The sequence below is a fragment of the Mesoplodon densirostris genome, chromosome 18, assembly GCF_025265405.1.
Source record: "Mesoplodon densirostris isolate mMesDen1 chromosome 18, mMesDen1 primary haplotype, whole genome shotgun sequence".
Lineage (NCBI taxonomy): Eukaryota > Metazoa > Chordata > Mammalia > Artiodactyla > Ziphiidae > Mesoplodon > Mesoplodon densirostris.
The window spans coordinates 15,141,261-15,164,510 of NC_082678.1; the positions used below are offsets into that span (position 1 = coordinate 15,141,261).

The 23,250-nt window shown below is 52.9% G+C and overlaps 2 protein-coding genes across 2 annotated transcripts in view; one reads left to right on the forward strand and one right to left on the reverse strand.

The window, feature by feature from the left end:
• ENDOV (endonuclease V) overlaps positions 1-23,250 on the reverse strand; it is a 96,646-nt gene that overhangs the window by 31,207 nt on the left and 42,189 nt on the right. The window lies entirely within an intron of this gene.
• On the forward strand, positions 1,062-10,855 carry NPTX1 (neuronal pentraxin 1). The gene is made up of 5 exons (XM_060082310.1): positions 1,062-1,590; positions 1,880-2,087; positions 4,215-4,459; positions 5,684-5,863; positions 6,651-10,855. Exons 1-5 carry the CDS (start codon positions 1,147-1,149, stop codon positions 6,870-6,872), a joined length of 1,299 nt encoding a protein of 432 aa, XP_059938293.1. The 5' UTR covers positions 1,062-1,146; the 3' UTR covers positions 6,873-10,855.

Here is a 23,250-nt window from a genome sequence, read left to right on the forward strand (position 1 = left end):
CCCAGCGGCAGAGAAGTGGGCACAGCTGGGGTGCATGGGGTCCAGAAAGCCCAACACACACGCGGACACACACAGACATGGACACACGAACGCACTGCAACTCGCACACGGACACACACGTGCCCTCACATCTCCGCGATGGGAAGGCGCTCGGAGAGCGCGAAAGGGTCCGCCTGCAGGGTCCCCTCGGAAGCGTGGCACCTCCCCCGGGGCTGGTGGGACCGTCCAGCTCCGGCGGCGCCGTCTGCCCGGAATAGGGCCCGCTCGGCTGGCAGGAAAGGCTTAATCCGCAAGGGACGCCTCCGAAAGTGCCCGCCTGCCCCGCCGGCACGAGGTGGGGGCTGTCAATCCCAGGAGACGTTGCCAGTCCCCAAAGCTCGGAGCTGGGGGGTGGGGGAGGGCACAGGAGAGTCAAGAACGAGGGCGTGGGAAGCCCCCAGACCTGGGGTGTACAGCATCTTTTTAACCCCATACGGACATCTAAGAAACTTGGAGCGGTCCCGCGACCCCCTCTCGGGACTTAGCGACGTAGCGAGGCTCTGCTCCCGGCGCTCCCCACCCGGCACGCAGGTGTGGACGACTTGAGTCCTTGGGGACCGGGTCCGGGCCCCGCGAATATTCAGTGCAGCCGAGCGGGTTGAGCCGAATTCTGTCTCCCGGGTCCTCCGTGGCCTCCCACACGCCCCGAGCCCCGTCGGAGATTTGGGGACACCACGCAGGTGGCCCATCCAGGAGTCCGAGGCCGCGGCCCGGCCCACTCTCCTCTCCCCACCCCACCCCTTCCGTTCTCGGCTGGGGTCGGGGACGGGCCGGTAGAGGGTGGTGCGAAGGGCGCGGCGGCGCCGGGGGTTGGGGGAAGTTTCCCCCACTGCGCACCCCTGCGACCCCAGCCGAGCAGCGGGCCCGGGCCCGCAGACAATTAAAGCGGGATTCCTCCCCCGCTGACGTCGGCAGCGCGAGGCCCCTCCCGCGGTGGCATAAAAGGCGCGGGCTCCGCAGCGCAGGCGGCAGTGGGGGCCGGACAGCGCGGCGGTGCGGACTGCGCGGCGGAGCAGTGAGCAGCGCGGCGCCCAGAGCGCTGGCCGCCCGCGGAGCTCCAGCCGAGCCGAGCCCGGCCCGGAGCGCCGGGTCCCAGCGCCCGCAGCCATGCTGGCCGGCCGTGCCGCGCGCACCTGTGCGCTGCTCGCCCTCTGCCTCCTGGGCAGCGGGGCCCAGGATTTTGGGCCGACGCGCTTCATCTGCACCTCGGTGCCGGTGGACGCCGACATGTGCGCCGCGTCCGTGGCCGCCGGCGGCGCCGAGGAGCTCCGGAGCAACGTGCTGCAGCTCCGCGAGACCGTGCTGCAGCAGAAGGAGACCATCCTGAGCCAGAAGGAGACCATCCGCGAGCTGACCACCAAGCTGGGCCGCTGCGAGAGCCAGAACACGCTGGACGCGAGCGCCGGCGAGGCGCGGACGGGCGGCGGCCGCAAGCAGCCCGGCTCGGGCAAGAACACCATGGGCGACCTGTCTCGGACGCCGGCCGCCGAGACGCTCAGTCAACTCGGGCAAACTTTGCAGTCGCTCAAAACCCGCCTGGAGAACCTCGAGGTCCGCGCGCGCCGCTGTTTCCCCTCTGGCTCGCGCGCCCCTCTGCCCTCCCCCACCTCCATTCCCGACCCGGCCCGACCCCCCCAACCCCGGCCTCGGCCGGGTGCCGATGCCTGGCTGGGCCCTCCCCAAGCGTGCGGGGCCCCGCGGACGGCCACTCGTCCGAGCTCCCCGCCAGGCTGCCCCCGCAGTCGCCCTGAGGGGACCGCGCCACCGGCCTCCCGGCACGGCCCCTGCTCCACGCGTAACGATATGGTTTCCCCCCCACCCCGCCCTTGCACCCTCGCAGCAGTACAGCCGGCTCAATTCCTCCAGCCAGACCAACAGCCTCAAGGATCTGCTGCAGAGCAAGATCGATGACCTGGAGAGGCAGGTGCTGTCTCGGGTGAACACTCTGGAGGAGGGCAAGGGGGGCCCCAGAAATGACACAGAGGAAAGAGTCAAGATCGAGAGTGCCCTGACTTCCCTGCACCAGCGGATCAGCGAGCTCGAGAAAGGTAATGGTCATGGGGGGCTGGGGAGTCATGCATCCTGTCTCAGCTCCCTGGACCAGTGGGACCCTGCCTCTGGTCCTGGCTTCCTGCATAGCTCAGGTTGGGAGTGTAAAAGCCCTCAGCTCCTCCACTGCCCCATCCCTGCCCCAGGTTCTCCAGTTGGTGTTCCTGGCAGGACTGGGGTGCCCTGGGCTTGGGACATCTCAGGAAGCAGAGTGAGGAAGGGATTGCCTGGGGTTCCCTCCCCCCTCCCCCGCCACACTCACACACTCACACACACACAGGATTTTTCCAAGTCTGATTTGTTTAATCTTCAGCAACTTTGCACTATAGCTTTGGCTGGCTCAAGTCCTCCCTGGCTAAGAAAACCTGGCTCTAGCCAGTCCCCATCCACAGCAGAGAGCAGGGCATGGGCTGGGGCTGGGTCCTCTTGGTCCATGGCACATTTGGGCCCTGAGCAGGTTTCCTCCCAGCTCCTTGGTGCCCCTGGCATCCTCTGGGGATTTCCGGGTCCTCCCCCCCGCCCTGAGCACACCCCCGAGATTTTCTCTTCTTAGTGACCCAAGCCCAGGCACCTTGCATGCAGCCCTGCGGTTTCCGAGTCGCCAACTCCAGCCAGCCCCGATCTCGCCCCAGGGCCCACGGATGAGCTCGGGAGGCTCAGCCTTGAAATCGCAGAAATCAAACAAGGTTGTAAAAGTGGGGGAGGGGGTGAGACTCGGGGCTCGAAGCAGGGCCACGTGACCCTTCTCGGACTGCAAAGTGTGCTGGATGGATTTAAACAGTGCCATCTTAAGGCACGTTATGTAACTGAAAAACAGATCGGGGAAGGGAGGAGGGGGGGAGAAAGGGGAGATTGGGGAAATGAAGAACACCCCCTGGAGAGACCAGGGACCAGATGTGCTCCAAGAGCAGGGGGCTGCCAGCCTGAAATGGAAGGGGAACACTGAGGGCCAGCCCTGCTCTGTTCCCTGACACCTGGCTTAGAGGAAGGGCGTGGGGTTGCTGGCCCAGTAGGATGCCTTCTAGAAATAATTCTTGGCCTGGAGGGCCGGTTTAGTGCTGGGCTCCCTGGCAGCACCCAGTGTACACCCTGGAGCTGGTGGGTGTGTGTTCCTGGCTCTGGGCCTGGTGCCCATGCCCACTGCTGGATTGGAATGTTTTGCCTGGAATCAGTCACACCATGCCCAGGGCCACAGCCACAGTGTGTGTGTGGGTTGGGAGAGGGCAGAAAAGCATTCCCTGGAGACATTGCCGGCAGGAGGGGAGCTGGTGGCCGTGTATAAAGGGAGGGTATGGGACCAGAAGCCTGATCTTTCAGGAAACACACAGGAAGCTCTCCCTGAGAATGATTGGCATCATCCTCAAAGCAGTCACCTTAGGGGAACCTGGCTTTAGGGCTACCTCCCAGTTCCCTGCTGTCCTGCCCTCTCTGCAGGGGGCCAGACAGAGTTGCTAGAAGAGCCTCCGGGGGTACAACTTTCCCTCCTGTGGGAAGGATGGGATTCTGGAAACAGCCTGAGTCCTCGGGGCAAATCGGCTGGGTCAGATGAGTGACCAGGGGCTGCAGTGTGTCCTGGCCTCAAGGGAAGTGTGACGGGCACCGGGGGCCTGGTTCTGAGCACCATCAGCAGTCAGCATCCTGGAATCAGGTTGGGCTCCTGGAGGGGCTGCTCTGAGGGGAGCTAGCCTCTTTACTGGCCGGGAGGAGACTTCCTTCCTCTGTGGTGACACCTTCGAGCGTTGCTTTACAGGGTGTGCACTGACCCACTCCCTACCCATGCCCACTGCCCAGCCCAGGTGCAGATGCTCAGAGCCCAGCGTGTGCGGGCGGCTCCCCACACCCCCACCCCAGCCTCTCCACAGGGGTCACCATGTGGGAGCCACCTTATGGGAGCCAGACCGGGAGCAGAGACCTTGGGTCAGCTCTTTTGTCCTGGCCCTGTGCCCTGGGGCAAAGTACTTGACCTCTCCCGAGCCTCCTTCTCAGCATCTACAGAACAGAGAGGAGTCTGCTTTGTCTGCATCACCAAGCCTGGTTGGGGGCAGGGGCATTGGCAAGCCTGCTATAGTCAGGGGCAGGCGCTTCGTCAAGGTGCAGGTGTCTGGACTGTGTCCCGTCCTCCCCAGGTCAGAAGGACAACCGCCCTGGAGACAAGTTCCAGCTCACATTCCCCCTGCGGACCAACTACATGTATGCCAAGGTGAAGAAGAGCCTGCCAGAGATGTACGCCTTCACGGTGTGCATGTGGCTCAAGTCCAGCGCAGCGCCAGGGGTGGGCACGCCCTTCTCCTATGCCGTGCCCGGCCAGGCCAATGAGCTGGTCCTCATTGAGTGGGGCAACAACCCCATGGAGATCCTCATCAACGACAAGGTAGAGTCCCCGCCCCTCTGGACTTTCAGGGCAGCAGGGCGAGGCCCCCAGGGCCCCAGTCTATGCCAGCTGCTGGGACAGGTCTCGGTAGCATAAGATACAGCCTCAGATGCTACTGTGGCCCCAAGAGGAGAGCCTGCCAGGCAGGGCTGAGGGAGATGCAGGGTGAGGACTGGGAGAAATAGGTAGGGGTGCCCTTGCCATGCTCCACGAACAGGCCTCCCAGACAGAGGCCTCCTGGCTGGGGGTGGAGGAGGATAATCCAGGGGGACAATCCATCTGACAGACTCCTCCTCCCCCAGCTGGCCTTGGAGCTGACTTTGCTCCCCCATATTTGGGAGACCATAGATGCTGGGGTGGGTGGTAAAGATGCTCCTAGAGAGTCCAAATCAATCCTGCTTAGCCCCCTACCCCTGGGAGGAGGCCAGATCTGGGTGAGTCCTTGGGAGAGGGCAACCTTTCCCTCCAGGGAACCCGTCTCCATCTTAGCCCTCCGTTAGCTGTGGGAATAGCTGCCAACTCTCAAACTCCCTCATCTCTATGCCAGCTTTGGTAGTAAATGTCTAAAACCTAGGCTGGGAATTAGATTCCAAGCCCTTGCTCTTGATGCCTTGCCTAGAAAGGGCTGTGCCTTTCTGGTGCCCCATTTCCCCCAAGTTAAAAGGGTGTGAGGGTTCTTTCGTTGGCTGAAGCAGCCTCCCTGCCTGAAATGTTAAGAGCCTGAGTGAAATTCCAGGTGAGAGGCTGGTCTGAGTATTAAAAGGCATGGTGCCATCTCCCCTGGCATCTTTCAGAGTCTCTGCAAAAAGGCTGGGCGGGTTGTAGACCCAGAGATCTGGCAATTAGAGATGGAGTGTTGGAAGAGAGGAGAGGCTCAGAAAGGAGCAGTGAACTCAGCCCCCAGGGGTGGCCCTCCTCCATCAGAGGGCCTGTTTCGTAGACTAGCCAAGAGGGAGGAGGGTGAGTAGGAGGGAGGAGATTGCATATGCAGATCGATCTTAGGAGCCCCCTTGACAAATCTTCCCATTTCCTTTGTGATTTTGTGCTCCATCAGTGGATGGGCCTGACAGTCCAGAGGGGCAGGTGCTGCAAGAACTCAGTAATGGCTCTTGATATTTATTGTAAATGCCTATGAATATCGGTTGAACTCCTGACTCGTGATGATAATTGATTCTGATTGTACCCCTGTTCCCATAATGTCCTTTATGTTGTTCTCCTTCCCAGGTGGCTAAGCTGCCCTTTGTAATCAATGATGGCAAGTGGCACCACATCTGCATCACCTGGACCACCCGGGACGGGGTCTGGGAAGCCTACCAGGATGGCACCCAGGCAGGCAACGGCGAGAACTTGGCGCCCTATCACCCCATCAAGCCACAGGGCGTGCTGGTGCTGGGCCAGGAGCAGGTACAGGCCATGGGGGCAGGGAAAGGCGGGGGGCAGCTGCAGGGGGAGGAGCCCCAGAACCAGAGACTAGGCAGGAGAAAGGAGAATGAGGGTGTTGGGAGAGAGGGCAGAGAGGCAGCAGTGAGCAAAGTGGGAGGGAGCTGGAGAGGGAAGTGGTTTCCCCTAGAAGTAGCTGAGGGAAGCAAGTGATGCAGCAGTTTGGGCAAAGTCCCTGCTCTGAGTGGGCACTTTCAGGAAAGGCAAGCAGGAGTGGGCTCCGGTCTCAAGGCTCTCCCCAACTTTCTCAACGACTGCAGCAATGCTCTTTGGCACAGGAAGACCAAATGTGCATCTAGTGATGCATAATTTATTTCCTGGAAGTGGTTTGTCTCCCACTGGGCACCCAGGAGGGAAAGGCAGGCAGGAGGGCTTCCAGGGCTTCCATTCTCATTGGGCAGCTATTGCTGTCAGAGAGCGACATCTGAGTTTCTTGACTAGAGGCAGGGAGTGTAGGGGAGGCCCCCCAGGCACTGCTCCCACAGTTGTCCACGGACCTGGCTGACACCCTCCCTCACTGGGCAGCTCTCAGGTGCCCCCAGGAGAAGCTCTGCATCCAGGGCAGAGGAGGCCAGCATCACTCCTTTTCCTGAGCTCCCCACAGGGGAGAGACTGATGGATAGCTGAAGACCAGACACAGGGAGACAAATGGACCAGGGGTAGACCTGAGAGCCTTTCCCCCAGGGATGCCCTCCTGATAGGCCCCCACTTCTATGACCCCCTCCACCTCATCCTCTGCTTTTCTCTGAAGGACACTCTAGGTGGTGGGTTTGATGCCACCCAAGCGTTCGTGGGCGAGCTGGCCCATTTCAACATCTGGGACCGCAAGCTGACCCCGGGGGAGGTGTACAACCTGGCCACCTGCAGCACCAAGGCCCTTTCCGGCAACGTCATTGCCTGGGCTGAGTCCCACATCGAGATCTATGGCGGAGCCACCAAGTGGACATTCGAAGCCTGTCGCCAGATCAACTGAGGCCCAGGGCCGGGCTGAGCCTCCTGGTCCCCAGGTCCCCAGCCCCCTCCCGCTTCCCCCCTGCTTGTGCGGTGATGATCCGTCGTCTCTCTTCTCTCCCTTTCCCCCAGGAATGACTCAAGGCCATCACCCTCGCACATGTGCACACGCACACAGCCTGGTTTCGTCCTCGTGCACGTGAAGCAGGCCCGGCTCCCATCTGTCCCCGAGGTGTCCCCACTTCTCTCTAGGAGCCCGCACTGTTTCTCAGGCATGCCCTGTTCACCAGTAAAGCCGGCAGCTGCAACATTTTGAAAAATGCACACGTAGGTGAGAGGACCTGTGTGTGAGTGTATGTGTGTGTGTGTGTGTGTGTGTGTGTGTGTGTGTGTGTGTGTCTACAAGGGTCTGTCTCTCTGGGGAGGCATTCTCTTTTAAAATGAGGTATTTCATTTCTTCTTTCTCTGTGGCTTTGGGAAATCTCATGACTGGTCTAATATCTGCATTGACAACTTTGGTGTCTGCCCGCGTGCCTTGGGGCTGGTGCACCTTCTTCTGCAATGCGTTCGTCTTTGTTTGTAAACGTTTTTCAGAGCGACATATCTCTATATTGATAAAATAAATATCTTTTAGCAGTTTGTTAAAGGCCGGGGGCCTCTCCATGGAGAATTTGTATTTTGTCATAGAAGGAATTCTCTCTGAAGGGTTGAAGGCAGACAGTGTCCTGTGATGGCACCACGTGCTGGGCGGGGGCAGGGGAGGTGGGACCAGCCTCAGGAGCCGGACAGTCCCTCCCCCAACCCCCAGTGCCTGGCCAGCATCCTGCTGTTGGTATCTGAGGGCAGCGCTGGGCCTGGGAGGCCAGCCTGCATACCCAGCTCGGCCAGCTCTGGCCCAGGATACCGTCTGTGGCCCTCAGCCTTCCCACGTCCTCAGACTCCCCTTCAGCTGCCAGCTAGTGCCCCCAAGAGAGGAACATCCCATCCACAGCCCAGGAAGCCAGGACCCCTGGCCTCCTCCACTTGGCCTCAGGCAGTGGGAGACCAGAGGCTTCGGTGGGTCAGCTTGAGAGCAGACCTTTTAGACCAGGAAACCCGCGCTCTGATTACGACCCAGCCACATAGGGCCACTTAAACTTGAACCCAGCCAGTCGATGGGCCAGGTCCGTGGTAACTCTGACAGCCATATTCTTCACCCGGGCCCAGGTGAGCCCTCCAAGGGGGCAGGGCCTCCGGAGACCTCTCCTGGGGAGCCACGCATGGCTAGGCCGGGGCCTGAAATCCACTCCCCCATCTTACAGAGCGCAAGTCCTGATGTAGCCCCCAACCTGTCACCAGCTGATGACACTGAGACCCAGCCAGTGTCCAGAAGCTTTGACATTTCTTTCCCTCCGTGAAAAACTAACATGTGCGCCTCCTTCTAGTCCTTCCAAGGTGGGGAGATGTGTGTGTGTGTGTGTGTGTGTGTGTGTGTGTGTGTGTGTGTGTGTGTGTGTTGAATGAGAGCGAGAAGAGCACTCAGACGGATCACACCCAGGGGAGGGTGAGCTCCCTGCTTTGTTGCACCATCAGGGGGTCGCACACCCTGAGGGCAACCTAGACTCTGTCATCAGGAGTCTAATTAGCAAAAGGCTGGCAAGTCTTTCTAGAAATTTTACTGCACTGCCTGGCTCACCTACAGCTGCAGACATTTCTTCAGGAGGAGCAGGTGTTTCTGTCTTCTGTTCCTTCCAGGGCACCTGTCTCCTTAAACGCAGGTCCGTGTTGTGTCGGAAACCTAGTGCATCTGTGTGTGTCTGTGTTGGTGTCTCTGTGTTGGTGTCCGCGTGGGTGTCTGCACGGCACCCAGCCGCCATTCTGCAATGCATCACTCTAGTGCTGAGGGTGAGGTCCAGGCGCCAGGCTGTGTGTTGTGGTTCAACAGTGGCTTTTTCTGAGACCGCTGTGCTTTGTCAGAGCCCAGCGGGCTGTGGCATCTGTGGATCTGAAGGGATCTTCTCTGTTTGCATGTTCCTTGGGGTGGCATGTCCCTTGCTTCCTCAGTCTGGTGTGTGTTCCCCTGCCTGCATGAACTTCTCTGGTTCCGTGTTGTGTGCCCAGTGCCACCCATTGTTCTGTGACCATCCATGTAGCTACTAAAATGGCTGGGTAAGCAAGCCAAGGGTGTCGGAGGAGGTCAAGGGAGAGATTGATTCCCTCTCCCCCTCCCCACTCCCCAAACATACCAAGAAGTATTTTTAACGTGTAGGTTGAGAACAAGCCTAACGATGCTTGTGGTTGGGAGAGAGTGAGAGCTTAGTATCCCCCTCTAGACCAGATCGGCCCCACCCCTCACTCCAGCCATCTCAGAGCTGTAGGCAAGGCCCAGAGTGTGTTAGGTGCTCTCCCATCAGCACCTCCCACCAGCCCCTGCCGATCTAGGGGTCTACCAGACCCCGGACCACCTCCTGTCCCAGTGGGCGCAGTGGGAGCTGTCCTTTCAGGACCACAAGCCATCCTCTGCCCTAAGTAGAGAGGGGCAGAGCACAGCCCAGATGCTTACGCCTGTGTCCCTTCAGCCTCCCCACCTGGTCACCCTCCTCGCCCCTCCCCTGACACACCCACGGTGCCAGGGATGGAAGCTGATGTTTAACTCCCTCTGCCCTCCCCAGCTGGAGCCTGTGCCAAGCCCGACTCCCCTACTGTGGTAACACTTGGCACTTTGCCAGCCCCGAGGAAGGCAGATGACACAGCCACAAATCTAATCCACATAGTTTCCATCTACCCCTTAATCTGATTGATGTTCCCTCTTGCACTGAATAATACATGCCTATCTCAGGTAAGCCATTTTATAAAATAAGAAGATAAAAAAGCACTGTCGAGACAGTGTTTGCTTTCACCGAGCTGGTGTCCCACAGCTCCCTGGGTGTCCGAGGTGGGAGAGCTGCTGACAGAGGCTCTCCGGGCCCTCAGGGGATTAAAGCCCACTTGAGTCGTAAGCCTTTCTTGCTTTTGATAACAGTATTATTTCTCTTACTCTAGAAGAAAAAGTTTATTACCAAACAAGAGTATTTTTATGAAAGAAAAGGACAAACCTATAAATTAACTCAACCTATATTTCCCTTGAAAATACTTTCAGGCTCCGCCAAAAACGTAGAACTGAAAGCATGTTATTTTGGAAGAAAGAGATACATTTTGTATGCTTTCTGTTCCTTTTGTAGATTCACAGTTTTATTTTCTAAGACTGCAAAGATCACTTTGTCACCAGCCCTGGGACCTGAGACCAAGGGGGTGTCTTGTGGGGAGTGAAGGGGAGGGAAGAGGCTGGCATGAAGGCCACAGTCGTTCCAGTGAGCTCCAAACAGGGGCCGCCTGTTCTCAAAGATGTGTCGGGGATGGGATGTACACTGGCCATTTATGGTGGCCCCTCTGTCTCGGAGCTGACTTGTTAAGTGGAATGAGTTGAGGACCTGATGGTCAGTTCCAACCCTGACAGAAGAAACTAGGGTTCCGAATTGTAAACATTAAGAGGATAGTATCCTTTGTAATCTTATGGCAACCAAAATGTGGCTTCAAGCAGTCATGGTTTCATCTCTTAAAACACAGTGTGTAAATTTATTCAACTAATGACGGGAAATGTATCACTTCCATGCACAGTGGACTTAAGTGCCATTTGTTGAAGGGGAACAAGTCATTGAGGAGAAGAAAAGCCCAATACTTAAAGTCCCAATTTTGTCTTATTTGCCAAAAAAAAAAAAAAAAAAAATCAACAACAAAAACAAAGCAAACCCCCTATAGTTGATATTGTTATATTGTATATACTGTATAATAGGAAACAGAATTGATGTATCTTACTTTTTCATTATTTGCTAACCAAAGCTGTACATTTTTCATAAGATCCGCAGCCTTTTGGGTATCTAAGGGGTCAAAACCATGGGACCTGCCACCTCCCATAAGCAGTTCTGGAAATGCACTATTTCTACTGGTATTCTTGCTTTTTTCTTTTTCTTCATTTTCTTGCTGAAATGACATGAATTGTTGAGTTTATTTTTACACAGTAAAGAGTGAAGAAAGACTGTGGTCTCCTTGGAATGTCTCTTCTTTTCTCAAGCTTGCAGATGTCACCTCAACCTGCTGGATGACCTCAGGGGTCCTCCCAGGGGATGCATGCCTGCCTATTGCCCCGTGCCCCTTGAAAATCCCGCAGCCATCTGGTGACACTGGACATCAGAGGTGGGGAGGGGGCCTGCCCGACAGCCGATACCAAGGCAGAGAGAGGTGAAGTGATTTCCCAAAGTGTGGAGGCCACACTGGGGCTTGGGGTGCAGAGTAACTGCCTGTTCGTCACCTCGCCTGCAGCCCTGCTCCTTACTGAGTGCACTGCCCACAGCACACCTGGGCACAGGTCCCAGGTGGCCTGGGCTTGTCCTTCCCAAACAGCCCTGCTCTGCTCTCCTTTGCCACATCCCTGCTGACCCATCCTTGGCCAACACCTGGTTACCTCTCCTCTTTGGGGGTTCCCAGGCTGCTTTCCTGCTCTCAAGCAAGACAGCATCTCTAGATTCACATAAGAAGAAGATGGGTGACGCGGGAGCCCTGGGCACTGAGAAGAACTTACTTCCCTGGCCCCTGGTGGACCAAGCTAGACTGCATGAACAAAGAGCTTTGGAACTGTTCCCTTCCAGGGGACAAAATTAATGACCAGGGGCCAAAGTAGCCTGCCTGGTTGGTGGGTCTCCCCCATGCCCCAACACACATGCCCACACGCACACTGGGTTAGCAGAGGGGACCTGGCCAGGACTCAGGACCTGGGGTTTGGTGGGGCTGTAACTGAGCCGTCCATTGCCTGGGGTGGTACAGAGGGAGGGGACTTGGCCTCAGAGCAGGTGGCCACTCGCCCTATTGCCCCTGCAGGAGGAGCCCCAGTTGGAAGAGAGAAGCCCCTGCCAGGTTGAAGACCCTGGACCTGTTTTCTCCAGAGTTGCCCTTGGCGGGTGGTATCCACCTCCAGGCTGCACACGTGTGGCCAGAGCAGGGGTTGTACCCAATCCCAGCAGCTCCAGCCAACACACCACCTCTTTGCCTCCCACTCAAGCGAGTGCATAGTTATGCCTTTAACAACATCACTCTTACATTTCTAATTCCTATGGAAGTGCTCATTCAAAAACTTGGGTATTTTAACTATCATCAGAAACAAGTTACTTTCCCCACCTCTCACACCTGATACTGGTTACATCAGTGACTGACTTTAGGGGCCATGGAGCTGAGAACAGCAGCTCGCGGGGAGGCAGTCAGGCCTTGCGGCTGAGCTCGCTTGCGTGGGAGCCTGGGGCAGAGGGACACAGGCTCGGGATTTCAAAGCTGGAGAGTGTCTCCAAAGCCATTGACTCCAACGGCCCATCAGGTGTATGAAAATGTTCTCAGCTTGCACACTTCTAGTGATGGGGAACTCACTATTCATAGAGAGTCTGTCCCATTTTCAGACAGCTCCAGCTGGGAGTTTCCTTTTTTTCTTTTCTACCTTTTTTATTTCTTTTCTGTAGTGCCCAGTTCCTTATACTGAGCTGCAGCGTCCACCCACCTGTCTGCACACAGGGAGACAGCCCCCATGTCCTCTGGGTCTCACTCAGCCTTCATGTCTCTCCTGCACCACCTGGCTGACCTGCTCTAGGGTCACGCTCCTCCCACCCCAGAAGCCCCCCAGGGGGCAGCATAGGAGTGTAGACCAACCCCTGGAGGGTCCAGGGAATGTATCACCCCACCCCCATCCTTGCTCCAGGAAGCTGGGGCTTGTGCATCAGCTGTGGGCCCCCAGGGTAGGAGCAGCACGATTCAAGGAGTCCTGACCTGCTCCATCTCCTTGTCTGCTCCCATGAGGCTCCCAGCGAGTGGGTCTGTCTGCAGCAGCCCCCTCTCTACAGACCTCCAAGGAGCACAAAGCCACATGGGCTCTGAGAAGTTAACTACTTGCTGGAACGAGGAAATAGGAGAGAATAAAAGTGGTGGCTGTGGGGAAGTTACAAAGGTTCTGGAACTCTTTGAAAGGCCTGTGGTTCTGAGCTCAGGGCTTGGCTTCTTTGTAGGAAACAGAGGCCCTTCGGAAGAGGCTGGAACCCTCAGCCCAGCCAACGAGGGGCCCTCCCTGGGATGGAGTCAGCCAGCACTGCTGCCTTGACCTTAGCAGAACTGCCTCCCCCATCCCCCACTAGAAGATTCTTTCCCATTCACAGCCGGTGGTGCCCACCTGGGCTCAGGCCCATCGGCTAGCTTTGCCAGGGGCCCAGACCCTCATGAGTCTCCACAGTCCACCTCTGGAGGTGCCCCGGCAGTGCTGCCACCCTCCAGGGGCCATTGACATCCGTACTGTGCATCATGCTCTGTGCTTAACTCACTCCTACGCTTCATCTCACATCATCCCAATGGCCACCCTGATGATAACTCTGATTTTGCAGATGAGGAGCTGGTGGGGAGGCCGGGTGACCTGCTGAGCTCATGAGTGGCAGGGCGGGCGACCAGACTGCAAAGCCCTTGTCTTTCCACACTAGCTATCAGGTTCCGAGTTCATCTGCAGGGGTCAGCAGCTGGCAGGCCACCCCCTCACAGAGGACCTAGTCCCAATCTGAGCCCGTGAATCTCTGGCCAGACCTGCTCTTCCCTCGCACTTTGCTGCTCTGTCATCCTTGACCCCTCAGGTTCTCACGCACCCATGTGTGATGCACGTGGTAAGTCCCTGTGGCCTCGGGTTCCCGAGGTGCCCCTCCCCACGGGAGCAGAGCCTCCCTCCTCTCCTGACATTCAAATAAATTGTTTCTAACAGTCTGATCCTTAAAAATTGAAAAGCCTTTCATTTCTTGGTTTCCCCATGAAGCACACTTGCATTTCCTGAGACTCACATGGTCACTCAAGGAAGTGGACAGTGGTCTTCAGGGCCGTGGTTTCCCCCAGCATAGGAAGACAGGGTGGGACCAGCTGGTCTCTGCAGTCCCTTTGGGCTCTCCCTGGAGCCTAGGAGGCAACCTCCCCAGTCCGTGAGGACCAGCAGGGCCCTCTGCGCAGGACGTCTGACCTACCTGCTCCTAGACCCTTGCTCACACAGGACCCCTCTGCCCCCTGCCCCACCAGCAGTCCAGCAGCCATGGGATCTGCCCTCACCAGACTTCTTCTCTATGTTAACTGCCCTCTCAGGGTCCCTGTTCAGGCTACTTGAGTTCATATTTCTGATCATTGTTGGTGGACCTGGGTCACATTTTCTCCCCAGAATCTCTTAGCTACCATATAAATCAGGGTGCATGTAGGTACTTGGGGTGGGGTCCACAGGCCCTGAGCCCACTGTCATGACCTGGACTCATCAGTCTCCCTTTGGGGACAGGGGCAGAGAAGTATATTAAGGAAATGAAGAACCACAACTGACCCTTTAGAAAAACATACACACAGGAGATCAGCCAAGATGGTGGAGTAGAAGGACCCTGAGCTCACCTCCTCTCACAAGCACATCAGAATCACAACTATTTACAGAACAATCATCAATGAAAAAGACCTACCAGAAAAGATCTTCTACAACTAAAGACATAAAGAAGGAACCACAACGAGACGGGTAGGAGGGGCAGACGCTCGATAAAGTCAAGTCCCATAACCCTGGGTGGGCAACCCACAAACTGGAGAATAATTACATTGCAGAGGTTCTCCAACAGGAGTGAGAGGTCTGAGCCCCACGTCAGGCTCCCCAGCCTGGACGTCCTGCACCAGGAAGATGAGCCCCCAGAACCATCAGCTTTGAAAGCCAGCAGGGCTTAATTTCAGGAGTCCCACAGGACTGGGGGGGAAAAGAGACTTCACTCTTAAACGGTGTGCACAAAATCTCACATGCTCCAGGACCCAGGGAAGAAGCAGCAATTTGATAGGAGCCTGGGCCAGACCTACCTGCTAGTCTTGGAGAGTCTCTTGGAGAGGTGAGGGTCGGGGGGTGGCTCACCCTGGGGACACAGACTCTGGTGACAGCCATTCTTGGGAGCTCCTTCTACCGCGTGGACACTAGTGCTGGTAGGCGCCATTGTGTGGGATCCTCCCTCTAGCTCATCAAGGCCGAGACTTGGCGCTACCCAACAACCTGTAGGCACCAGTGCTGAGATGCCTCAGGCCAAGCAACTAACTGACACAGCCCCACTCATCAGCAGACAAGCTGCCTAAAGACTTCTTGAGCCCACAGTCACCCCAGACACCGCCTTGCCCACCAGAGGGCCCAGGACCCAGCTCCACCCACCAGTGGGCAGGCACCAGACACAAGAAAACCACAATCCCACAGCCTATGGATATAGCCTGCCCACCAGCAGGCTAGACCCTGCCCTGGAACCAGCTGGGTCCCAGTCCTGCCCACTATCAGGCCAACACAAGCTTCAGGACAGCCTGGACCCTGTACCCAACTGTTTCAAGAACCACCCCCCCACCCCAACAGTGATGTGACACCAGCTCTGGGATCCCTGAGCCCGGCAACCAGACTCTGGGACCTGGCTCTGATCATTAGTACGCAGGCACTAAACCCAGGGTTAACACCTATCCTTCTCAAATTATTCCAAAAAATTGCAAAGGAAGAAACACTTCTGAACTCATTCTATGAGGCCAGCATCACCCTGATACCAAATAACAGACAAATATATCACAAAAAAAGAAAACTACAGACCAATATTACTGGTGAACATAGATGTAAAAATTCTCAACAAAGTATTAGCAAACCAAATCCAACAATACATTATAAGGATCTTACACCATGATCAAGTGGGATTTATCCCAGGGATGCAAGATTTTTCAATATCAGCAAATCCATCAATATGATACACCACATTAACAAATTGAAGAATACAAACCATATGATCATCTAGATAGATGCAGAAGAAGCTTTCTGACAAAATGCAACACGTATTTATGATTAAAAAAAAAAAACTCCAGAAAGCGGGCATAGATGGAACATACCTCAACATAATAAAGGCCATGGATGACAAACCCACAGCCAACATCATACTCAACAGTGAAAAGTTGAAAGCATTTCCTCTAAGATCAGGAACAAGACAAAGATGCCCACTCTCATCACTTTTTTTTGGTGGGGGGCAAGCCATGTGGCTTGTGGGATCTTAGTTCCCTGACCAGGGATTGAACCTGGGCCCTCAGCAGTGAGAGCACAGAGCTCTAACCACTGGACTGCCAGGGAATTCCCTCTCATCACTTTTATTCAACATAGCATTGGAAGCCCTAGCCACAGCAATCAGAGTAGAAAAAGAAATAAAAGGAGTCCAAATTGGAAAAGAAGAAGTAAAACTGTCACTGTTTGCAGATGACATGATACTACACATAGAAAATCCTAAAGATGACACTGGAAAACTACTAGAGCTCATCAATGAATACAGTAAACTAGTAGAATACAAAATTTATATACAGAAATCTGTTGCATTTGTATACACTAACAACGAACTATTAGAAAGAGAAATTAAGAAAACAATTCATTTACCACTGCATCAAAAAGAATAAGATACCTAGGGGACTTCCCTGGCGGCTCAGTGGTTAAGAATCCGCCTGCCAATGCAGGGGACACAGGTTTGATCCCTGGTCCGGGAAGATCCCACATGCCGTGGAGCAACTAAGCCCGTGTGCCACAACTACTGAGCCTGCGCTTTAGAGCCTGTAAGCCACAACTATCGAGCCCTCATGCCACAACTACTGAAGCCCGCATGCCTAGAGCCCATGCTCTGCAACAAGACAAGACACTGCGATGAGAAGCCCACGCACCACAACGAAGAGTAGCCCCCGCTTGCCGCAACTAGAGAATGCCTGCGCACAGCAATGAAGACCAAACGCAGCCAAAAATTAAAAAAAAAAAAAAAAAAAAGAATAAGATACCTAGGAGTAAACTTACCTAAGGAGGTAAAAGACCTGTACTCAGAAAACTATAAGACACTGATGAAAGAAACTGAAAATAACATAACGAGATGGAAAGATATACCATGTTCTTGGATTGGAAGAATCAATATTGTTAAAATGATCATACTACCCAAGGCAATCTACAGATTCAATGCAATCGCCATCAAGTTACCAATGGCATTTTTCACAGAACTAGAAAAAACAATTTTAAAATTTGTATGGTAACACAAAAGATCCTAAATAACCAAAACAATCTTGAGAAAGAAGAACAGAGATGCAGGAATTACACTCCCTGACTTCAGATTATACTACAAAGTTACAGTAATCAAAACAGAATGGTACTGGCACAAAAACAGCCATACAAATCAATGGAACAGGATAGAAAGCCCAGAAATAAACACTTATGGTCAATTAATCTATGACAAAGGAGACAGGAACATACAATGGAGAAAAGACAGTCTCTTCAATAAGTGGTGCTGGGAAAACTGGACAGCTACATGTAAAAGAATAAAATTAGAACGTTCTCTAACACCATATACAAAAATAAACTCAAAATGTATTACAGACCTAAATGTAAGACCAGAAACCATAAAACTCCTAGAGGAAAACACAGGCAGAACATTCTTTGACACAAATTGTAGCAATATTTTTTTGGATCTGTCTCCTAAGGCAAAGGAAATAAAGGCAAAAATAAACAAATGGGGGCCTCCCTGGTGGCGCAAGTGGTTGAGAGTCCGCCTGCCGATGCAGGGGATACGGGTTCGTGCCCCGGTCTGGGAGGATCCCATATGCCGCGGAGCGGCTGGGCCCGTGAGCCATGGCCGCTGAGCCTGCGCGTCCGGAGCCTGTGCTCCGCAACGGGGGAGGCCACAACAGTGAGAGGCCCGCATACCGAAAAAAAAAAAAAAATAAAAAAAAAAAAAAAAAAAAAAAATAAACAAATGGGACCTAATTTAACTTAAAAGCTTTTGCACAGCAAAGGAAATCATCAACAAAATGAAAAGACAATCTACTGAAGGGGAGAAATTATTTGCAAATGGTATGACCAATAAGAGGTTAATATCCAAAATATGCAGACAGCTTATCCAACTCAGCATCAAAAACACAAACAACCTGAATGAAAAATGGGCAGAAGGGACTTCCCTAGTGGTCCAGTGGTTAAGACTCTGCACTTCCACTGCAGGGGGCATGGGTTTGATCCCTGGTCAGGGAACTAAGATCCCACATGCCGTGTGACGAAAAAAAAAAAAAAGGGCAGAAGACCCAAACAGACATTTTTCCAAAGAGCACATGCAGATGGCCAACAGACACATGACAAGATGTTCAACACTGCTAATCATCAGGGAAATGCAAATCAAAACTGCAATGAGATATCATCTCACACCTGTCAGAATGGCTGTCATCAAAAAGGACACAAATAACAAATGTTGACGAGATGTGGAGAAAAGGGAACCCTCATACACTGTTGGTAGGAAAGTGAATTGGTGCAGCCACTGTGGAAAACAGTATGGAGGTCTCTCAAAAAACTAAAAATAGAACTACCATATGACCCAGCAATTCCACTCCCAGTATATATCCAAAAAAAACCAAAAACACTAATTCGAAAAGATACGTGCACCCCAATGTTCATAGCAGCATTATATACAATTGCCAAGACAAGACACGGAAGTAGCCTAAGTGTCCATCAACAGATGAATGGATAAAGTAGATGTGGCATGTATATAAATGTATATGTATACTACTCAGCCATAAAAAAAGAATGAAATTTTGCCATTTGCAACAACATGGGTGGACCTGGAGGGCATTATGCCAAGTGAAGTGAGAAAGACAAATTCTCTATGATATCACTTATATGTGGAATCTAAAAAATACAATAAACTAGTGAATATAACAAAAAAGAAGCAGACTCACAGATATAAAAAACAAACTAGGAACTTCCCTGGTGGTCCAGTGGCTAAGACTCCATGCTCCCAGTAGAGGGGGCCCAGCTTCAATCCCTGGTCAGGAAACTGGATCCCACATGCTGTAACTAAGAGCCCGCATGCCGCAACTAAAGATCCCTCATGCCACAACTAAAAGATTCCACAACTAAAAGATTCCACGTGCCGCAACTAAGACCTGGCACAGCCAAATAAATAAATAAATATTTTTTAAAAAAAGAGAGAGAACAAACTAGTGGTTACCTGTGGGGAGAGGGAAGGGGGAGGGGCAAACGTGGGGTAGGGGATTAAGAGGTACAAACTACTATGTACAAAATAAGCTACAAGGATATATTGTACAGCACAGGGAATACAGCCAATATTTGATAATAACTATAAATAGAGTATAACCTTTAAAAAATGTGAATCACTATATCGTACAACTGTAACTTATACAATATTGTACATCGACTATATTCCAGTTTAAAAAAAAGAGAAATAAAGAAAAACGTACATTCATGCATTCATTCACTTATCGAGGACTTGTTTCCTGAGCACCTACCATGAGCAAGTACCTGGGGCCAGGTGACCGGTGGGTGGTCTGAGGGGCGGAAGAAGGCGGCTCAGCTCAGGCACATGGGCCAGCTTCAGGCTTAGAAACACCGAAGGCAAATGGTGCCGGAGGATGGGGGAGGGGGAGGAGGGCGGGTGTGAGCTTGCATGCTTGTGTGCCTATAAGGCATTGCTAAGGAAGCTGTCTGTCCGCTGTTTGATTTCTGCGCTTCTCAATTCAGGCCAAGGTGGGGGGCCATCTGCTAAAGTGGACACAGAGAAAACATTTTCGCTATGCGGAAAATTGGCTTCTGAGGGGAGGCTGTGTGCTCAGCACAGAACCAGCCTGCAGAGAAGGTGCTAGAGGCAGCGGGCAGGGCTGGGTGCAGGGAGGGAGGGCTGGAGAGACGCCCCTGCTCCTGCCGCGTCCTTGGGAGGCCTCAGGCCCGCCAGTGTCTCCAGTGCATCAAGCCCCTGCCTAAAACTTCCGGGTCTTTGCATGGAACTTGCATGGGGGGAGGGCTCCCCTCATTTTTAATACCTTCATTAAGATATAGTTCACATACCATAAAATTTACCCATTTAAAGTGTACAGCTCAATGGCTCTTGGTATATTACATTACTAGTTTTAAAAAATTGTGGTAAGTATATATAACATACAATGTACCATTTTAACCATTTTAAGTGTAAATTCATTGGTATTGATTACATTCATAATGTTGTGCAAGTATCACCACTATTTCTAAAAATTTTTCTTCACCCCAAACACAAACTCTGTCCCCATTAAACATTTAACGCCCTCCCCTCTCCTCCAACCCCTGGGAACCTCTAATCTACTTTCTGTATCTCAAAATTTACCTATCTTAGGGCTTCCCTGGTGGCGCAGTGGTTGAGAGTCCGCCTGCCGATGCAGGGGACCCGGGTTCGTGCCCCGGTCCGGGAAGATCCCACATGCTGCAGAGCGGCTGGGCCCGTGAGCCATGGCCGCTGAGCTTGCGCGTCCGGAGCCTGTTGCTCCGCAACGGGAGAGGCCACAACAGTGAGAGGCCCGCGTACCGCCAAAAAAAAAAAAAAAAAAAAAATTTACCTATCCTAGGGACCTCATATAAGTGAATCATTCAGTATTTGTCCTTTTGTGTCAAGTTTCTTTCACTTAGCATAATGTTTTCAAGGTTCCTCCATCTTGTAGCTTGTGTCAGAATGCCATTCCTTTATGGCTGAATAATATTCCACTGTATGGATAGACCACATTTATTTATCCATTCACCTGTTGATGGACACTTGAGTTGTTTCCACCTTTTTGTGAATAGTGTTGCTAAGAATATGGGTGTGCAAGTATCTGTTTTAGTCCTTACTTTCAATCCTTTTGTGTATATACCTAGGAGTAGAATCATATGGTAATTCTATGTATAGGTGTTGAGGAACTGCCACAGTTTTCTACAGTGGCTGCACCATTTTACATTCCTACCAACAGCGTACTAGGTTCCAACGTCTCCACCCATATTTGTTATTTCTGCTGTTGTTACTTGATGGTAGCTACCCTAATGAGTGTGAGGTGCTATCTTACATGGGTTTGATTTGCATTTCCCTAATGATTAGTGATATCATACAATGTTAGTGACATACTGATTTTTAAAAATAAATTTATTTATTTATTTATTTATTGGCTGTACTGGGTCTTTGTTGCTGTGTGCGGGCTTTCTCTAGTTGCGGTGAGCGGGGGCTACTCTTCGTTGCGGTGCGCGGGCTTCTCATTGTGGTGGCTTCTCTTTGCTGTAGAGCACAGGCTCTAGGCACGCGGGCTGCAGTAGCTGTGGCACATGGGCTCAGTAGTTGTGGCTCGTGGGCTCTAGAGCACAGGTTCAGTAATTGTGGCACATGGGCTTAGTTGCTCCGCGGCATGTGGGATCTTTCTGGGGCAGGCCCCTGCATTGGCAGGTGGATTCTTAACCACTGCACCACCAGGGAAGTCCCTGATATACTGATTTTCATGTGCTTATGGCTATTTGTGTATCTTCTTTTGCAAAATGTCCTTTTGAACCCTTTGGCCATTTTAAAATCGGGTGCTTGGTTTTTTGTTGTTGAGTTATAGAAGTTCTTTGTATATTCTGGATATTAATCCCTTATTGGATATATGACTTGTGAATATTTTCTCCCATACTGTGGGGTGTCCTTTCACTCTCTCAATAGTACCCTTTGATACACAAAAGTTTTTAATTTTGATGAAGTCCAACTTAGCTATTTTTTAGTCAAAGCCGCCTCTGCACTGTGTTTTTGGTGTCATATCCAAGAAATAATTTGCTAGACTAAATCCTACTTATCTTTGATCCCCCGCCCGGTGCAAATTAGTCCTCCTTGTGATCCTGTCTCATTGCACCTGTGTTCCCTTGGCAGTGCCAGCTGCGCCCGGCTGGTCTGCACAGCTCCGAGTCTCCCCAACTCAGAACCCCAGTGGGCAGAAGTCGTGTCTGTTTCCTTCCTCCTAGAAGCCCCTTCTGGATTGAACATTCTTGGCTCTGGGCTTTACTCTTCAGAATTCTGGTTCTCTAAGAATCACAGAATGTTGGCGCAGATGTACAAAGAAGAAAAAAACCAGAAACGCTCTTTGAAATAAGAGCCAACTGCTTTCATGCACCAGGGGAGCTGGTACATGTCACAGGCTGGCTTGACTCAGTTTAGGAAAATACACCAATGGCTTTTGTTAGTCTGGAAGGGGAACTCACCCTCTCCCCTGCCTGCAGGGGTTGAGGCAGGAAGGAAAAGGTGAAGGGAGCTGCTTGCCCAGCAGCAAAAGGGACTGTGGTTTTCACAGACATCCTGGGAGAGAAGAGGTGAGAATCTGCAGAACAGAGAACTGGGGAGAGAAAAGACGTGACGGGGTGGAGAAAGGTCAAAGGGGGAAAGCCCAGTTGGCCAGAAATGCCTGTGTTGTCATCTGTAATGAGTTGCTCCATCACCCCAAACACCAGTGAATGTCTGCTCCCAGAAGGGCCCATGTGAACGATGCTTTGCACAAATGAAGAAGTTGGGTGGTGTCCAGTGTAGACCCCCCCACCCCGCCATCAAGTGTGCAGCAGAAGCAGGGAACGTGAAGGCAGATAACCCAGAGAAACGTGGGGATCCTCATGGGACTCTGGGTTTTCCACTTTATATGGATGGGGGCTGTACTGGGGTAAGTAGTGTCCCCCCAAAATTCATATCCACCCAGAACCTGTGAATGTGACTTTATTTGGAAATAGGGTCTTTGCAGGTGTCATCAAGTTAAGATGCAATCCTACTGGATTAGAGGGGGCCCTAATTCAAAGACTGGGAAATTTGATCAAAGACACAGGGACACAGGGAGAAGGTCATGTGAAGACAGAGCAGAGACTGGATGATGTGTCTACTAGCCAAGGATGCCAAGGATCGCCAGCAGCCACCAGAAGCTGGGGAGGGGCCTGGAACAGATTCTCTCTCAGAGCCTCCAGAAGGAACCAACCTGCTGACACCATGATATCAGACTTCTGGCCTCCAGACTGTGAGGAAATACATTTCTATTGTTTGAAGCTCCCCTGTCTGTGGTATCCTATTATGGCTGCCCAAGAAATGAATGGAGGGGCTAACGTCCTTCTGTTTTAAGAGCAAAGGAATGGGAGGCCCCAAGGCTGGGGGGCTGGGAACATCAGTGGCCGACCCTGGCTAGCGTGGGGTCCCCACCTCCAGCAGAAAGAGCCAGACTGGCTTCGGGCAGAGCCTCTGAGTTCCAGTTTCTCTGCACTTTAGGGTTCAGGGTCACCAGGCTGTTGGCCCCTTGGCATCTGGCAGTAGAAAGGGGAGGCTGAGAAGCCATCTGGTCAAAACTGCCTCTGCACGTCACACCCATCACAGCCGGCTTGGGTCTCTTAAGTGCTGCAGCAGAGACAGCAGTGCAGAGTGGGGTCACCAACCCCGGAAAACGCCCGAGCGCTTTGGGAGGACAAGAGCTGCCCCCGAGAACCATCCCCTGACCCCAGTACTGTGACATCCTGGCACGTGACCAGACTCTCCCTGTTGTGGATTAGG